Source organism: Perognathus longimembris, chromosome 1, assembly GCF_023159225.1.
Source record: "Perognathus longimembris pacificus isolate PPM17 chromosome 1, ASM2315922v1, whole genome shotgun sequence".
NCBI classification, from domain to species: domain Eukaryota; kingdom Metazoa; phylum Chordata; class Mammalia; order Rodentia; family Heteromyidae; genus Perognathus; species Perognathus longimembris.
In genome coordinates this window covers 67,648,659-67,662,080 of record NC_063161.1, presented here as the reverse complement: position 1 = coordinate 67,662,080, position 13,422 = coordinate 67,648,659, and the positions used below count along the sequence as shown (strand labels likewise).

Sequence of the window (13,422 nt, the reverse complement as noted above, 5' to 3'; positions counted from 1 at the left end):
GTGAGAAGAGCTGACTTTGAACTAAGATCCTATTGAGCTCAGCCTGCCAAGTAGCTAGAAATATAGGCACTGGCTGCAGAGGCCACTGTGCCATTTAGAAATCCCAGCAACAGAGAGCAAAATAGAATATTAAAGTTCGATCAGTCTATGTCTGGATATCTTCTGTTAACAAACCATGCAGCATGTCACTGATTTCCAGGAGTCCATATTAAAGCCACAAGGAGGTGCTTCCCACAGGAAATAAAGGAGTAGAACAGGATGGACTTAACTCCAGAGAACAGGACATGACCTCACAGGGAAAGATGAACTGGCCAAATCCATTACCCATGTGAGAGGGTGAGATTTCGAAGACGTAACTATTTGGAACAGGGATGGTACAGTGATAGTCTGTCCCTGTGTCTCTTCTGTATTCACCACCTAATTCTGGGGTCCCATCCCCTTACCCTGGTCATGAGTGTGTGAAGCATAAGACGGTCTAGATCAGGGCCTGAGACTGACTTCTCAGGACTATAGTCAGTGACTATAATTGTGGGATAGAGGTCATGATCATTAACAGTCACCAGTAGAGCTGTGCAGACTTCGAGCTAGAGCTGGTTCCTAACTGCCCTCCATGTGGGTGGGAGAGCATGGGGGGCTGCAGGCCCAGCTATCATTGGGCCTCCACCCATTCTGCCTGGATCACAAGATTCCAGACATGCCTCCTATTTTTTCATGTTTCTCTGACCAATGGGATACAAGCATTGAGGCCATGCCCACATTCCATGCTGCCTAGTAGCACTGGAATCCCCTCTGTGGGCTCACACCACTATAGCAGTTGAGGGAGATAGGGGTGGTGGTGAGTGAGCGAATCGAGGTGATTTTGGAGATATAGTTGGAGGTAGACTGAGTTATTGGTGATTGTGAGAAGAGAGTTGATTATAGAGAGCCTGGGAATGTGGCACCCCCCACCTTCGCCGTCCCAGTGCTGGGATGTCTGAACAAACAAGATGAAGAAAACTAGCTGTAGGAAGGAAACTACTTCAAGAATACCAGCAGAGGAATTGTGGTAGTGGACCTGCAGAATCCAAGAACAAGAAGAAAGTTAAAGAGGGAGGTAACCCCAAGACAAACACTGCTGGGTACTGTACTTTACTCAGTGGTGCGACCAAGAACCATGCAGACCCTGAGCCTCCCCCTCCATGGGCACTGTCAGAGCTGCCAGGGTCCAGAGCATCACAGGTCCCAATAACACCGAGGACATGGAAAGGCGCTACCAAGACCTGGTGCTCGCCCTGGACTCCAGCAGAACACAAAACCAGCAGCTCTGCAATGAGATCCAACAACTGAAGCAGGAAAGGAAAGACCTGCAAGATCAACAGGGGAAAGAGAATGAGAAGATTGCCTGCCTGCATGAAGCACTGAAAGCAGAGCTGGAGCAGCACAGGCTTTCAATACAGATGTTGACATCAGAAAAATCAGATTTACAGTCTGCGTTGGCAGCAGGTGGCCAATGAAAGCTCCCTGGAGCAGGAGGCTCTCACCAGCCGCCTGCAGGCCGCACAGCAGCCACTGACAGAGCTCGAGCTCCAGTTGTCTGCGGTGTCCACCAGGCAGGAGGAGACCGAGAACAACAACATAGAGCTCATGAAAGTCCCGAACCGCGTGCAGCTGCAGCTCCAGGAAAAGGCCAGAAGCTATGAAGACCTGGAGGACGCGAACACCCAGCTGCACGAGAAGCTGGAAGTGCTCCTGACACAGAAAGCTGACCTGAAGATCCAAATCCACGAGTGCCAAGAGGCACTAGGGGAGCAAGAGGAGTTGGAAAGACAACTAAACCACATGAAAGAGTTGGTGACAGCATTAAAGGTAGAGAGAGAGATACCTTTGCGGAGGAGCTGAGGGTGGAGAGCTCTGCGGGGAAGAAGGCACAGCAGCTCTCAGAGCAGGTGAGCCAGCTGAGAGAAGAGAAAGAGCAGGGGGAGAGGCAAGTGTGGGAGCTAGAGAACAACCTGGTGGAGCTGAGAGCGCAGCTGGCAGAGCTGCAGCCCCCGCAGCCCCCCACAGGGCCATCTGAGGCTGAGCAGCAGCTGCAGGCCCAGGCCCTGCAGTTGCAGAAGGAGCTCAAGAGCCTGGAGGAGCAACTGCACATGCAGCTGAAGGAGAACCAGAGCCTCTGCCTCCAGAACCTGGAGCAGTGGCAGCGGCTGTGGATCATGGAGAAGAAGGCCGAGGAATGGGACCAGCATGCCGAGGTTCGGCTGAAGATCCTCGAGATGTTGGAGAAGGAACAGGAGACCAAGAGGCGCACGCTGGTGTGCAACCAACAGCTGAAAGACAAGCTGGCCCAGCTGCAGGATGCCGTGCAGAGGCTGAGCGCTGAGAAGGAGGAGCTGGCCAGCCTCCTGCTCTCAGAGCAGCAAGAGAAGACAAGCCTGCAGGAGAAGCTGGAGAAGCTGGAGGGAAAGGTGGCAGAAGGCAAAGAGATGGCTGAGCTGGAGAGCCAAGCAGCTGAGGACCTGCAGGATCTGCGTGACAAGTACCTGGCCCAGGTGCAGGAGGTCATAGCCACCCGTGAACAGCACAGGGCCTCCTGCCAGCAGCTGATCTCTGAGAAGGAGGCCCTGAAGCAGCACCTGCTGAGACAGAGCAATCTGCTGGAGCAGCTGAAGCAGGAGCAGGTGCAGCACGAGTTGCTGGCCCAGATAGAAAGGGAGAAGTTCCAGAACACTCTGAAGTGTCTGGAAGCCACAAGACGCGAGAATGCTCAGCTGCGGGCCCAGCTGAGCGCCATGGCTTTCCCGAGGGAGGGTGAAGGCCTAAGCCAAGAAGGAGACAAGGGTGAGGAGGCGACTCCCCCCGCTGGGACTGTCCCAGAGGACGTGGACAATCCAGAAAGCATGTGGGATTTTTACATGGAAGCACTGTCCATTGCAGAGTGCAAGAAGGCGAGGCTCAGCCGGCAGCTGCAGGAGCAGCAGGCGCGCTGTGGGTGCCTGAGCCAGCTGGCAGCCCAGTGCCAGAGAAAGCTGGAGCGCCAGACCTCCTTCCCCAAGCACTGGCTCCATGGCCTGTTGGGCAGGAGGAAGCAGGAGACACAGGCGCCTAAGAGGAAGCTGCACATCTGCTTCCCCGAAGACCTGGCCGACAAAGTGGACGCCCAGAGTCCAGTGGATGACCTGCAACATCGCTGCAGCCAGCTGTCCCAACACATGGCTGCAATCGAAGAGACCATCGTGTTCTACAAAGAACAGATGGACGTCCTGGAGAAGCTGTGTCAGGAGAAAGACGAATGTGTCAGCCAGCTGTCGAAGGAGAAGAGGAGGAAGATGAAGGAGCTGAAGGAGCTGCTGCTGCGCCTTGCAGGGGAGGGCACGGAGTGCCAGGATGCAGTGCTGGCAGCTGCCCAGGCCCCTGCTGCCGAGGTTCCCTCACACCTCTCTGGCCTCCTGACGATGGAAGTTGTGCAGGAGCAGCAAGAGTTCAAAGACATGCATCTTAAAGAAAAGGTGGGGCCTGTCCCTGCAGAGGCTGGGGTGTCTGGGCCCCTGGAGAACCCCACTGCAGAGCCTTCTGTGTGGCTGCTGCCTACCATGTAGCCCCACCAAGAACCCGCAGGCTTGGGTCAGGGGCCCTGCCTCCCTTTCTTCTACAAGACTGAGGCAAAGGATGCATTTGAGACCATTGCCATCTAAAGACTGGGGCTACCAGCCTCCAAAAGACACTTTGGGGCATGAGAGTGTAATTATAATGGGGTGGCAGGAAAAAGGGGTAACCATAGGCCAGACAGAGCAGAGATTGCTGGGAGGTGGCCCCCATCTAGGGATGTCTAAGAGTCCATCGATTCCAGAAAAGGGGCCCAGGTGAGGATCATTACAAGGAGTAAATCCTGTACCAAGAAAGATGTGCAGCAATGTGATCACTTCATATTACTATATGATAGCACTAATAGTAATTTATAATATGGTAATACCTTGATTCCATAACATATTTTCATTTTTATATAAATCTTTTACATCGCAGTTTTGTATATGTGGAATTAATAATTTAATGTTTTATGCTGGTACATTCACTGTACAGTCAGTTGCATTTTCAAAATGTACTAAACTGTACCAGCAATAGAAAATTTTCTTGTTTGAACATTAAAATGCCATGATTGAATACTGAGAAAATAGTAAAAACTATAGAAAACAAGAAAAGATTCTTAATACTGTATAGTTAGACAAGAGAAAAAATGTGAGTTTAACAATTGGAGATGTGCTATAATTGCAAAATACTTACCAAATGGAGTACAGAATTGTAATCCTAAAATAAGAATACAGAATTATAGAAGATCAATAGCATATCGTCTTTTTTTTCCACTAAAACATACTACAGTGATATATTTTGGATATTATTTCTTGAAGAAAATATTAACTAACACTTGTGTCTCTGGCTTTTAATTTCCTGATTTAAGGTATAAGAAAATAGAAAAGTCTGGGCACAGGTGCCTCACACCTGTAATCCTAGCTACTCAGGAGGCTGATATCTGAGGATCACAGTTCAAAGCTAGCCTAGGCAAGAAAGTCTGTGAGACTCTTGTCTCCATTAAATCACCAAAAAAATGAAGTGGCACTGTGGTGCAAAGTGGCACTAGCCTTGAGCTGAAGAGCTCAGGGACAGTGCCCAGGCCCAGAGTTCAAGCCCCACAACTGACCGAAAAAAAGAAAGAAGGAAGAAAAGAAAAGGAAAGGAAATAAAAGAAAAGAAAGAAAGAAAAAGGAAGGAAAGAAAGAAAGAAAGAAAGAGAGAGAGAGAGAGAAAGGAAGGGAGGGAGGAAGGGAGGGAGGGAAGAAGGAAGGGAGGGAGAGAGGGAGGAAAGGGAAGGGAAAAGGAGGGAGAGAGGGAGGGAGGGAAGGAGGGAGGGAGGGAGGGAGGGAAAGAAAGAAAGAATGAAAGAAAGAAAGAAAATAAAAAGGAAATAGAAAAATACATATGTAACCTGTTTTGTGACTTGCAATGTCTGTTTTTGTTTCAATATATGTATGTATACATATATCTATATATAGATATTGGTTAATAGGCTCCTGAAATAGTTTGATTCAAATTACACCTACATGGGCTAGGAATATGGCCTAGTGGCAAGAGTGCTTGCCTCGTATACATGAAGCCCTGGGTTCAATTCCCCAGCACCACATATATAGAAAACGGCCAGAAGTGGCACTGTGGCTCAAGTGGCAGAGTGCTAGCCTTGAGCAAAAAGAAGTTAGGACAGTGCTCAGTCTCTGAGTCCAAGGCCCAGGACTGGCAAAAAAATAAAAATATATATATAAAAAATTACACCTACAACAGAATGAAGCCGGCCAGAATTATTTGTTCTATCTGTTTGCAAGCTCCTAGTTCAACAGTCACAGCAGCCTGCTTAAATTTTTTAAAACAGCGTCACCCCTATCTTTTGTTGTCGTTGCTCTTGCTGAATTCCTGGGTGTTATTTTTTTTTATTGTCAATGTAATGTACAGAGGGGTTACAGTTTCATACATAAGGCAGTGAATACATTTCTTATCAAACTTGTTACCTCTTCCCTCATTTTTTTTTTTTTTTTGCCAGTCCTGGGCCTTGGACTCAGGGCCTGAGCACTGTCCCTGGCTTCTTCCCGCTCAAGGCTAGCACTCTGCCACTTGAGCCACAGCGCCGCTTCTGGCCGTTTTCTGCATATGTGGTGCTGGGGAATCGAACCTAGGGCCTCGTGTATCCGAGGCAGGCACTCTTGCCACTAGGCTATATCCCCAGCCCCTCTTCCCTCATTTTTCTACCACCTTCCTCCCTCCCCAATTCCCTCCCCCACCAGTTGTACAGTTGCACTGTCCTTGAGCACTTTTTGAAGGCTAGAACTCTACCACTTTAAGCTACTACTCCACTTCTGGTTTTCTGGTGGTTAATTGAAGATAGGTTCTCCTGGACTTTTCCACCTGGGCTGTCTTTGAACCTTGAGCTTCAACGCTCAGTCTCCTGAGTATTAGGATTATAGATATCAGTGCCTGTCTTGAATTCCTGTCTTTTAGTTAGGACTGGTTGAGATAAGAACTTAGAGAAACCAACAATCATTTCTTTTTTTGTATAGGTACTGGAGCCTTGACCTCCTTAGGCTTTTTTTTGTAAGGACTAGTAGTCTACCACTTGAACCTTGCCTCTACTTCCAACTTTTTGCTGGTTAATTAGAGATAAGAGTCTCTTGGATTTTCTACCAGGGCTGGGTTTGAACTGAGATCCTGAGATCTTGACCTCCTGAGCTTCCAAAATTATTAGCCTGAACCACTGGCTCCTGCCAATGGAAAACTATTATTACAAGTGGCACATGGAAGAATGAAGATAAAATACATCATACTTCTACTACAGTAAATGGGCAGTTAAGAATAATGTTAGCAAGATGCCAGTGTCTCACATCTGTAATGCTAGCCACTCAGGAGGCTGAAATCTGAGGATTGGGGTTGAAAGTCAGCCAGTGCTGGAAATCAGTGAGACTTTATTTCTAATTAACCACCAAAAAGCCAGAAGTAGATCTGTGGCTCGAGTAGTGGAGTGCTAGCTTTGAGGGGGGAAAAGATCAGTGACAACACCCAGTCCATGAGTTCAAGCCCCATAAGAGGTATACAAATATTATAAAATAATCATTTAAAAGATATTTACATATACACACGTGCACATACACATGCACACACATATGCAAAAAGTTTTCACTTTTAGGTGAACCTGAGCTAAGGGAATGCAAAGTCCAGTTGAGAGGTCAGAATTACATTGATCAATTGTTTTTAGGCACTTGAGAAGCAGGTTGAGTTTTGTCTAATGCTGTATTTTTGTTTGTTTTGTTTTGTTTGCCAGTCCTGGGGCTTGAACTTGGGGCCTGAGCACTGTCCCTGGCTTCTTTTAGCTAAAGGTTAGCACTGTACCACATGAGCCACAGCACCACTTCTGGCTTTTTCTGTGTGTGTGGTGCTGAGGAATTGAACCCAGGGCTTTGTGCAAGCTAGGCAAACACTCTACCACTAAGCCACATTCTCAGCCCTAATGCTGTATTTTTTTTGTTTGATTTGTTTTTTTAGGTCTAATTTGGTGAGGTTTTTATGTTGGTGGCAGAATTAAAAGCCCATTAGTCTTTTAGCCTTCAATAAGCCAATCTCTGTAGACATACACTAAAGACACACACAAAATAACACATTTATCTTCATTTATCCAGAGTTCACTCTTCCCTATTATGCTTTTGCCATTTTCTTTAACTACTAGATTTCTCTCTTGTCCAAAGAAAGCTCTCAGATGAGAAGCAGCAAGGTCTAGGTGTGCACTATGGCCAAGGACTTAGCAAGGATGCAAAGGGTCTGTCTCTCAGTTTACTCATTTCTCTGCTTTCCAGCATGGGGTAAAGAGCAGCCAGGCCAAGGCAAGAAAGAGATAAGGAAAATGCCTGGAATAAGCGTTACTTCCACAGCCAAAAGGGACAAATCCATTTCTCCTGTCCAGGCAGGGCCAAGTAGCTGAGTTGCTATCACATGGAGGGCAAAATCTCTCCTGCCTGGGCCACCACAGTTGATTGTGACTGTTTATATTCCAGATGCCAAATCTAGAAATCTCATGGAAAAATCCATCTATAAGTCCCCATATGTCAAATAAGGAGACATGGTGAAGGACAAGAAAGACGACTTCTTTCATGGCAGCCACTGAAATGACAGCACTTCAGTCCATTTTAGCCATCTTCAGGTTTACAAGTGTTGGCTGCAGGTTCACTGGGGAGAACTGGGAAAAGGGAGTTAAAAAAAAAAAAAAAAGAGAGAGATGGGCTGGGAATATGGCCTAGTGGCAAGAGTGCTTGCCTCCTACACATGAAGCTCTCAGTTCGATTCCCTAGCACCACAAATATGGAAAACGGCCAGAAGGGGCGCTGTGGCTCAGGTGGCAGAGTGCTAGCCTTGAGTGGGAAGAAGCCAGGGATGGTGCTCAGGCCCTGAGTCCAAGGCCCAGGACTGGCCAAAAAAAAAAAAAAAAAAAAAAGAGAGAGAGAGAGAGAGATGGGGCCTGGGAATATGGCCAAGTGGTAAAAGTGCTCACCTCGTATACATGAAGGCCTGGATTTGATTCCTCAGCACCACATATATAGAAAAAGCCAGAAGTGGCACCGTGGCTCAAGTGGTAGAGTGCTAGCCTTGAGCTAAAAGAAGCCAGGGACAGTGCTGAGGCCCTGAGTTCAAGCCCCATGACTGGCAAAAAACAAAACAAAAAAAGATATGAATAGTTATAACAGTTCCAAGTAATGGCCTGATTGAACATTAGCTCAATCTTTGTCTCTAGAAACCTAGAAGGTATTCTTCACCTTTTGGCAATTTTACTAAGGATTTTAAGGAGGTATTGCCCATCTTAAAGGCTGTTTGTCTTTTTTTAAACAGATTGTTTTATTATTATTACTATTATTGTAAAAGTGATTAACAGAGGAAGGAACTTCCTGAATATAGTCCCAGGGGCACAACAAATAGGGGAAAGACTCGACAAATGGGACTACTACAAATTAAAAAGTTTCTGCACAGCTAAGGACATAGCCACCAAAACAGAAAGACAGCCAACGATATGGGAAAGGATATTTACCAGCACAGCAACAGACAAAGGCCTGATATCTGTCATCTACAGAGAACTCAAAAAACTAAGCCCCTCCAAGCCCAATAAACCAATTAGGAAATGGGCAAAGGAGCTAAAGAGAGACTTCACAAGAGAAGAGATAAAAATGGCAAAGAAACACATGAGGAAATGCTCAACATCCCTGGTAGTAAAGGAAATGCAAATAAAAACAACCCTGAGATACCACCTCACCCCAGTTAGAATGGCCTATACTCTGAACTCAGGCAACAACAAATGCTGGAGGGGGTGCGGGGAAAGAGGAACCCTTCTCTATTGTTGGTGGGAGTGCAAATTAGTACAACCACTTTGGATAACACTATGGAGGTTTCTCAAAAAGCTCAATATAGACCTACCCTATGACCCAGCCATACCACTCCTAGGCATCTATCCTAAACAGCAAGTCCCAAGATATCAAAAAGACATTTGTACTTCCATGTTTATCGTGGCACAATTCACAATAGCCAAAATATGGAAACAACCCAGATGCCCCTCCACAGACGAATGGATCCAAAAAATATGGTACTTATACACAATGGAATACTACATAGCGATTAGGAATGGTGAAATATTGTTATTCGCAGGGAAACGGTCAGAACTCGAACAAATAATGTTGAGCGAGACAAGCCTAGAACACAGAAAACAAAGAGGCATGATCTCCCTGATATATGACTGTTAAGAATGGGAGATGGAGAGACAGTAGAGACCAAGTCTGTGAAACAAAAACTGCTTGTCAAATAGTATTCCCCCCAGGATTGGGGCAGTGACCCAACAGTATGTAACTAAAACCAAACAATTACTCAACATATAAAGGTCAAAAATTGACCTCTCAGTGGAATACAATAGCTCAAAAGCTAGGTATGTACGTTCATATAAGACTACTGTCGACGTATGGTCTAATATCGACATTATATTTAAAGCCCTAGGCGAACTTTCTTGGGCGTGGCCACGTGGCTACTGTATATGTTCTTGATACATTGCATATTGTATATATGTCTACCTGACCTAGAGAAGAAATAGAAAAACAGGACGTAAGATATCACAAGAAATGTACACACTGCCCTACTATGTAACTGTACCCTTTTTGCACAACACCTTGTCAAAAAATTTGTGTTCAATTAATAACAAATAAATTTAAAAACAAAACAAAATAAAGTGATGAACAGAGGGATTATAGTTACATAAGTAAGTAAAGAGTACATTTCTTTTTGGACAAATGTTACCCTTCCCTCCATTCCCACCCAAAAGTTTTCAACATAGTGTACAGCATGTACCACTGCTGCATTTGTTTAACAAAGACTCTTAATGGTGACTTCTACTTTTACTGGACCCCGAGATGATTGTAGAGTGACTGTAGCAGGGAATGGCTCAGACCCAAAGCACACCTTCATTCACAGGCCCAGCAAAAGCATCTATTAGGTTGCTTTTACAAGTGCTTTCCCTACCTTGTGAGATTCACCCCCTGCCTCGGGCTGACCATCATCTTCATCTGACGAGGGAGGGAGGGATTCCCTCCACTTACCAGTTTCCACCCAGAATCACAGGTCTCTCAGGTCCTTCCATGAGAATCATTTCAGGTATCTCACACATAGCAGAGTGTCACCAAGTCAGAGTTCTAGCAGAGTTCTGCTCTAGCAGAGTTCTAGCAGTTCTACTAAAACAAGGTTGACAAGTAATTAAAAAGAAAGAAACATTTCCTACTCCTATAGCAGGGTATGAGAGTTAAAGACTCATAAATGTTATCTGCCATGTTCATTCTGAGTGGGGGACACATGATCATGTTCTCTAGCAAGCCCTGACTGGTAGAGAGCAGTTCTGGATGGCCTGGGTGGCTGCTGCCCTTCTTCTGAGCTAGAGAGCTGCTCTGGGCCTACCTGATCCACAGGGCCAGCAGGTGAGCTCTAGGGCTTCTCCTCCTGGGTGTGCCCCCCACCTTCTGCCTGGCCAGTACAGAGTTGTGGCAGGTTTTCCCATGTCAGAGGAGATGGCAGACTTAGACAGCTCCTCTCCAGCCTCCCATACCTGCAACTTAGTGTCTGGAAGGAGCCACAGCAGGAGGGAAGCTTGACTGATTTTCATTTCTCTCCTGGTTTCAACTTTTAAGTCAGGCCTTTTTGATATTTTGGGAGATCATATATTTTCCCATCCCTTCCTCTATCTGTTTTTATACCTTTTCTATTAATGGCCACCTAAACAAAAAACATTTGCTGGACATTTATGACTTTTTAGTTACCTTAGTTGGGACCGAAGGCCAATCTGTTTCTGTAATTGAAGAAGGAAGAATTCACTCTACCCAATTTTGAGAGGAAGAAGAAAGACTTCATACAATTTTTAATGTATAAGCAATAGAAATGTATTTCTCACCGCCCAAGTGGCCTCCTCATCTCTTGCCTGATGTCAGTCTTCTTCCGCATCCTCAAGTGGCAGAAGGGTGTCACACACCTGAGGGGTGCAGTCTTGGGGGGACCTGAGGGGGCTCCGGTCTTGAATGCTCAAGGCTAGCCTTCTATCACTTGAGCCACAGCTCTACTTAGGGCTTTTCTTGTAGTTTATTGGAGATTAGAGTTTCACAGACTGTCCCGCATGAGCTGGATTATAACAAATTGCCTCAGATCAGCCTCCTGAGTAGCTAGGATTATGGACATGAACCACAGGTAACATTATCTTGATGTATTTTCTAGATTGGTACATTCAGGTGAAGATTAAGAACCTCCTTAAAACCCTATCAAAACCATCCACAGAATCATAGGTTAAGTTCAACTCTCTCTGATCCTCCTTTAAGGAACAGAAAGGAAAGATTTCCTTAATAAATTCCTTAAGCAAAGTTTGAAATACAAGAAATATTTATGATTAATAGATATTTTGTTACATAAAATTGGTACATTGTTACCTTAAACTATTCTAGATTTCATTATATTCATTTAAAAAATTATCTCTCGGACTGGGAATGTGGCTTAGTGGTAGAGTGCTTGCCTTGCATGCATGAAGCCCTGGGTTCAATTCTTCAGCACCACATAAACAGAAAAGGCCAGAAGTCGCACTGTGGCTCAAGTGGTACAGTGCTAGCCTTGAGCAAAAGGAAGCCAAGGACAGTGCTCAGGTCCTGAGTTCAAGCCCCAGGACTGGCAAAAAAGAAAAAGAAAAAAATGATCTCTTCTGTTTCTTTCAAAATCAAAATGTGGAGGTTATTGGGCATATGCTTAACTACATTTTTAAAAAGTAATGATGAAAGGAAGTTTCTTCTGCAGCTTTAAGGGTAGCACAAAGACTAATATGAAGCTGCTTTGAAACAGCTGAGTGCTTCTAACCACAGTTAAAAACAGTATGTACTTTAGGCCAGAGATGGGGTGTGTGTGTGGGGGGGGGGGGGTTTGATATCAGAACTTATGTGGCTTTTTTGCTAAAAGCTGGTATTCTACCACTTGAACCACATTTCTACTATGGGCAGGAGGGTTTGTATTGTTTAGCTTTTGTTTTTTGCCAGTCCTGGGATTGAAAATGCCCTGGGCCCTGTCCTTGAACTATTCTGCTCCAGAGGAGCCAAGATTATAGGCAGCAGGCACTGGGGCCCAACAGGCAGGAGTTTTTAGCTCTGAGCTCTCTGGATGGGCTTCAGGGGTCAGCAGAAGGCCTTAAGTAACAAACAGGATTTTACATGTGTTGGTATTCCTTGCTTTGATCAGTTCCATATTCCAGACATTTGGCTAGTGCTGTTTGGATTGAAAAACACTAGACATGACATAATCCAAAAAAAGATTAAGAAGCATTGTTTCCCAAAGCTTTATTTTTTAATTTTTTTTCTTATTGTCAAAGTGATGTACAGAGAGGTTACAGTTTCATATGTTAGGCATTGGATACATTTCTTGTACTGTTTGTTACCTCGTCCCTCATCCCCCTCCCCCTCCCCCTTTCCCTCTCCCTCCACTAGTTGTTCAGTTGGTTTACACCAAAGAGTTTTGCAAGTATTGCTTTTGTAGTCATTTGTCTTTTGTCTCTCGATTTTGGTATTCCCCCCAAAGCTTTATTGGTTTATTTTAGGAAGCTTATTTCATGACTGTGAGCCTGGACAGATAGGACTAGAAATCTCAATTAGATCTGTTAGCAAGTTTTGTGGGAATGCCTGGGAAAAAGAAGGAAATAGTGGAAGGGAGGCAGGATAGAAATGTCACAAACTCTCACTTGGCCCTGGTGACAGAGGATGATAGGTGAATGACATGGATGAATCTGAGCTCAGAAGCTCAAGCAGTTGTAGAGGATTCTTGATTTCACTGTAGAAATCTATACTTATCTGCATGGAAACACATGGCTTGTGTGGGTGAGAATGAATAATATCACTAGAAATGAAGAAGGTACTGCTCCATGGGTCACACCTATCATTCCAGCTACCTAGGTAGCTGAAAGCAGGAGGATCAGGGTTCAAGGCTGCCTAGGCAGAGAAATTTGAGAGTCTTTGTCTCAAAAATAACCATCAGGGGCTAAGAATATGGCCTAGTGGCAAGAGTGCTTGCCTCATATACGTGAAGCTCTGGGTTCAATTACTCAGCACCGCATATATAGAAAAGGCCAAAAGTGGCTCTGTGGCTCAAGTGGAACAGTTGTAGCCTTGAGCAAAATGAAGCCAAGGACAGTGCTCAGGCCCTGAGTCCAAACCCGAGGAGTGGCCAAAAAACAAACCAACAACAACAACAAAAATAACCATCAACTCCTGGGCATCAATGATTCATGCATGTAAGCCTAACCACTCATAAGGCTGAGATCTGAAGATCACTGAAGTCAGCCTGGGCAGGAAAATCTATAAGACTCTTATC

The 13,422-nt window shown here is 45.3% G+C and overlaps 1 protein-coding gene across 1 annotated transcript; it reads left to right on the top strand.

Annotated features, from left to right (window-relative positions):
• Positions 1-1,178: 1,178 nt before the first annotated feature.
• LOC125350071 (golgin subfamily A member 2-like) lies at positions 1,179-3,575 on the top strand. Its single transcript, XM_048344313.1, has 3 exons — positions 1,179-1,394; positions 1,480-1,845; positions 1,905-3,575. Exons 1-3 carry the CDS (start codon positions 1,179-1,181, stop codon positions 3,573-3,575), a joined length of 2,253 nt encoding a protein of 750 aa, XP_048200270.1.
• Positions 3,576-13,422: the final 9,847 nt, after the last annotated feature.